Source organism: Gavialis gangeticus, unplaced genomic scaffold (genome assembly GCF_001723915.1).
Source record: "Gavialis gangeticus isolate Ggan-Ray unplaced genomic scaffold, GavGan_comp1, whole genome shotgun sequence".
NCBI classification, from domain to species: Eukaryota; Metazoa; Chordata; order Crocodylia; family Gavialidae; genus Gavialis; species Gavialis gangeticus.
In genome coordinates, this window is record NW_017728993.1 from 66444133 (window position 1) to 66449506 (window position 5374).

At 42.4% G+C, this 5374-nt stretch overlaps 1 protein-coding gene across 2 annotated transcripts; it reads right to left on the reverse strand.

Annotated features, from left to right (window-relative positions):
* Positions 1–1861: 1861 nt before the first annotated feature.
* On the reverse strand, positions 1862–5128 carry METTL18 (methyltransferase like 18). 2 transcript variants are annotated; one of them, XM_019501898.1, is made up of 2 exons: positions 5016–5128; positions 1862–4017 (listed from the first exon to the last, which is right to left on the reverse strand). In XM_019501898.1, the coding sequence occupies exon 2, from the start codon at positions 3764–3766 to the stop codon at positions 2642–2644; it is 1125 nt and encodes a 374-aa protein (XP_019357443.1). In that variant the 5' UTR covers positions 3767–4017; positions 5016–5128; the 3' UTR covers positions 1862–2641. The 2 variants fall into 2 exon arrangements, with proteins under 2 accessions (XP_019357443.1, XP_019357444.1); XM_019501899.1 differs by lacking the exon at positions 5016–5128 and adding an exon at positions 4459–4599.
* Between the last annotated feature and the right edge of the window lie 246 nt (positions 5129–5374).

A 5374-nucleotide genomic window follows, 5' to 3' on the forward strand; every position in this document is an offset into this window, starting at 1 on the left:
CCCCATGCCCCTCCTATGAGACACTTATGGTGGGTAGAGTAAGTTTGAAAAATTTCTGTCTAAAATCTAATTTTCCTTACAAGGGAGAGTTCCTGCCACAGCACATTGACCCCTAACTTAACTTTGGGGTGAAACTGCAGTATTGACACAGAAACAGCATCTCCAGTAGACAGGTTTTACTTAGATATCCATTTTATTTTCCAACACTTAATGTATGAGAGATTGAATGACCAACTGAAGGAATATGGCAGCAGATTCTAACCTAGCTACTGCAGAAATTTGCAATTACAGTATATACTATAATAATAGTGTCTAACCTAACCATACAAAACCCCCCTTTAGTGTTGAAGACAAATCTTTGTACGTGAAAGACCTTCCCAAGCTAAGCACTGGTTGCAGGTATTAGACCTATAATATCTACTTGGCACCTGAGAAGGCATGGGTTTGAATATCTCCTCCCCCATACAACTACTGTATTGAAATAATTTGTTAACGAACAGTGCATTACTGTAGTTGAGGCCTTTTTGTATGAGTTGAGTCTCTAGTCTCACTAATAAAGAGCTTCCGTTCTGGTCCAAAATTGTTCATGCTCACATAGAATCATAGAAAATGAGGGTTGGAAGGGACCTCAGGAGGTCATCTAGTTCAAACCCCTGCTCAAAGCAGGACCAGCCTCAACTAGATCATCGCTTTGTCTATCTGGGTCTTAAAAACCTCCAAGGATGGAGTCCACAACCTCTCTGGGTAACCCATGCCAGTTTTTTACTACCCTCCTAGTGAGAAAATTCTGCCTAATATTTGGTTCCTTTGCCGCAACTTGAGACCTTTGCTCCTTGTTCTGTCATGCCACCACTGAGAACAGACTAGCTCCATCCTTTTTCAAACCCCTCCTTAAAGTAGTTGAAGGCTGCTATTAAATCCCCTCGGTCTTCTCTTCTCTAGACTAAGCCCAGTTCCCTCAGCCTCTCCTCATGAGTCATGTCCCACACCTCCTTTACCACTTTCATTGTCCTCTGCTGCACTCTCTCCAATTTGTCTACATCCTTTTTGTAGTGGGGGGCTCAAAACTGAACAGAGTACTCCAGGTGTGGCCTCACCAGTGCTGAAAAGAGGGGAATAATCACTTCCCTTGCCCTGCTGGCAGCACTCCTACCAATGCAGTAGAAGATGCCATTAGCCTTCTTGGTAACAAGGGCATACTGCTGGCTTATATTCAGTTTATTGTCCACTGTAACCCCCAGGTCCTTTTCTGCAGAGCTGTTGTCCAGCCAGTCAGCCCCCAGGCTGTACTGGTGCATGAGATTGTTCTGTCTTACATGTACGACTTTGCACTTGCCCTTGTTGAAACTTGTGAGATTTCTTTTGGTCCAATCCTCCAATTTGTCTGGGTTACTGTGAATCCTAGTCCTACCGTCCAGTGTATCTACCACTCCCCACAGCTAGGTGTCATCTGCAGACTTGCTGAGGGTGCACTCTACACCATCTTTCAGGTCACTGATGAAGATATTGAACAAAACCTGTGGGGTATTCCATTTGATAACAACTGCCAACTAGACATCAAGCCATTGATTACTACCCTCTGACCCTGATGATCCTGCCAGTTTTCTGTCCATTCATTACAGTCCATTCATGCAGTCTGGATTTCTTTAGCTTGCCTGTAAGAATGTTGTGGGAAACCATATCAGAAGTCTTGCTAAAATAAAGGTATACCACATCCAGTGGTCTCCCCAAGTCATCATGTTTATTGTCAGTGTGACGCTACCAATTTCTTGTATAGAATATTTCCCCACTTTATTATTTTACTTGAAATTAAAATGAATCTAAGTTGTTTTTCCTATAAATAGACTATCTGACATGGTAGTTTATCTGCATCAAGATTTTATGATAGCTCAATATATTTATTTTTCTCTCACATTAAGGGTTGACCTCAGTGAAATTCTGGTCCTATTAACATTGGTGGTAAAACTCCCATTAACTTCAATATAGAAACCATGTCACCCAATGATTATTGCTTATTTAGTTCTCCAGGAGTCCAATCTTGCAAACCCATTTATATACATACAGAGCAAGAAAAATGAAATATTTGCAAGATTAGGTTCTAATATAATGCAAGTAATAAATGGCATATTCCTCTGGTGGGAGAACAGAAAATTGCACATTAAAAGTCACTGCATCACATACCAACTCTTAAGTCAAAGACGTGGTCCCAGGACCTCAGCTAAAATACTTAATTGGAACCACTGTTGCATTTTTTGCCTCTTTTCAATCCAGTGTTTGCATATTATATTAAATGCTAGTGGTATTTTGGATGCATTTCTCTCAGATCCACTAATATAAAACACCCCAGGAATGACTATATTTAGTAGTAGATTAATCAAAATGGCCATGAGAAGTTTGTATTGCTGCTTCCTCTGCTCTATCTGTTCTGTGAAAAAGTATGACAGATTCTCAGGTGTATAATTGTGGCACCTTTTGTCAGTACTTGATTCAATATATACAACTGTCTAATCAAAATATATTCATTTTATTCTCCAGAAGCAAAGTATCCCAGCATATAAGCCACTTCAAAACAATTCAACCAAGATAAAGAAGGCATGTGCTAGAAATGGTATTTAACCAAATCAATGGGTACACAAATGTATCAACTAGAACTCTTAAAGGCCATTTCAATAATAAACCGCTTCAGTCCTTCATTAATAATTTTAACCGTTTTAGTCCTAAACACATTCCTCTCTTCGATGAATTTTTCAAAGAGATGGACCCCACCTCCAACCCCAAAATAATGTGCTTTGCTAGCCAGATACACACAGCCGTTTTTAGACAGTAGCTTAGAAAGGGTATCGTGCAAAGCACTATAGTAATCAGGGTTGTAAATAGTCTCTGATGTGAGAATGATATCATACTTTGAAATAAGTTTCCCGTCACTTGATAGGAGTCGAATGAACTCAGACCATTCCCCAGAAAAAAATTTGCATTTTGAGAGCAGACCAGGTGAACAATCTGCTTTCTTGAGCCTTTTTGAAGTAGGTTCACCAGCTTTTCTGTTATCATCATCACTGCCATCACCACCAGCACAGTTAGCCACGACATTAGGCAAGGTTATTTCATCAATTACAGTGCCATTGTAGTCCTGAAAATGGACTTTTTCTGCCTTTCCCTTTAAGGCCACTACTCCCAACAGTCCAGCCCCACAGCCAAGATCCAAAACTGTCTTGTTGACAAACTGTATCTCAGCTGTTGACAAGTAATCTATGAGGTCAAAAGTGCATTCCCAGATTTTCATTCCTCCCTCATAGACACCTGGGAGGAGATCAGAGTGAGAAGAAATACTTTTAGACACTACGTCTTCTCCATGGGAGCCATCTGAAAGACTAATTTCCACTACAGAAATGTTTACATGATATAGCCCCGATAAGGCTTCCACAACTTTATTTTCTAACACTTTGTCGACATCGTCAGGTATATTATGCTCCCTGGCAACTTTGCAGGACTCTTTCTTTGATAGTGTCTCATTCTGGTTTTCATCTTCAGCTGGCTCTGGGCAGCAGCTTGCTATAAGAGCTGCAGTTTCTGGTGCTACCTTATATGCATGTAGAGATTCCTGTACTGCGGCATGTTCTTCTGATGACACTTCCTTGCTTTCTGTAGATCCTTTTTGGTTTTTCAAAGCATCCTGTGCAGAGCCCAGGAGTAAGTCTGTATCACTAAGAGCCTCTAGTTTGTTTTCTACATTTTCCTTGATAGAAAAGTTAAACTGAAATGCCATTTTTATATAGTCCAAGGAAAATAAAAAGACCACCTAGAAGGTAGTTACAAAAGATAGATGTACTTGTCCAATGAAGATGTTGGTGTAAATGCAATGTTTCTTGTAATGTGTTGATAAAAACGTGTTCTAGGACTGTCCTAATGTGACTGAAGGCTACTGGCACTTAGTTATCACTAGGAGATCTTCTACATGCACAATCCCATTTGCACTGTAACTTCATCAGTTGAATTCTCTCTATACAAGAAGAGGATCTGTCAAAAATAGAATATCATGTTGTTAAACAACAAGATACTATGCCTGATCCAAGTCAGAGAGGCTGAGAAGCAGTCAAAGGATAACATAACTTGTAATCATCTCTTATCACCTTGTAACATCCCCTTCACCTAGATATTACCGCCTTTTTCAGAGGACAAAACTAGATAAGAATAAGGAATGTGTGAGAGACAAGAGCGCAAGTCTTTTAAATTGTTTAATCTTTAGCTTTAGTCACAGCTTTCCTTCCACAGATGTATGTAGACACATTTAAGTATAAATCACTTGTCTATGAAAAACTAAGGTCTCAGATTTGGCCGTCTGACAAGAAAATATCAGGTTTTTCACATTTCAAATCATCTATGTAGATTAAAATATTGTTTGTGCTGTTTGTCTGCAGCATTTCTTGGCATTTCATTTGCTCTGACTTGGACAACTACCATTTTAGGGTTTCTCATCTGTGTTTTCTTAGTGACTGTGACTCTCATTTGGAACCAGGAGGTTGATTGGTTGTGTCCTTGCCTTAATAACACCACCATCAGTCTGGCACGGAATCAAAAAACAAGAATTAAAATGAGAGTAAACATGTTAATTTCTAATACTGCTGAAGCCTAGATCCAACCAAACCAAACCAAACCAAACCAAACCAAACCAAATCTAGCTCATCACGGCTGCCGGCAGTTGAACTCATGCTGTAAATCCCTAGCTCCACACTTCATTTTACACTTGCTTACTCTCTCACAGGGTTCAAGCAGCCCTTTCTGTATCAGAAACACTACAACCCTGTGAGTGGCATTAAGCCCGATGCCACATCATTAAGCACATCACACAGCACGTGCATTTGCACTGAGCACATCACCACACGCGTACACATGCGGCCCCGCACACGATGTGCACGCACGCTCACGAAGCACATTAAGCACACATGTCCACGCACATTAAACCCAGCCTACTGTGCACACGCACGTTAATTAAACCCGGCCCACCACGGACATACATATTAAGTAAGCACGGCCCACGACGCCCATATGAATTGCTCGCATATTCAGCAGGGCCCGCGATGCACACGAACTGCCTGCACATTCATCAAGCGCAGAGCACGCGGACCGCCCGCCGAGCAAGGGCAGCCCACATGTGCGGGGCTGGGGCTAGTGCCTGCGGTCACAGGCCATGCAGCGTCCACGGCTCCTGCCACCCAACCCGGCGGCGGTCAAAGCAGGCCAGGCCCGACCCCTCCCTGCTCCCGCCCTCCAGCCCGCCCCGCCCCCTCCGCGCTGGCGCAGCCGCGGGGGCTGTCGGGATAGCGGCGGGAAGACCACGGCCATGTCGCAGGCGGAGCGCGAGCAGCTGCTGCGG

Coding starts and splice junctions, on each gene's coding strand:
- METTL18 (XM_019501898.1), bottom strand. CDS start 3,766: ATGGCATTTCAGTTTAACTTTTCTATCAAGGAAAATGTAGAAAACAAA.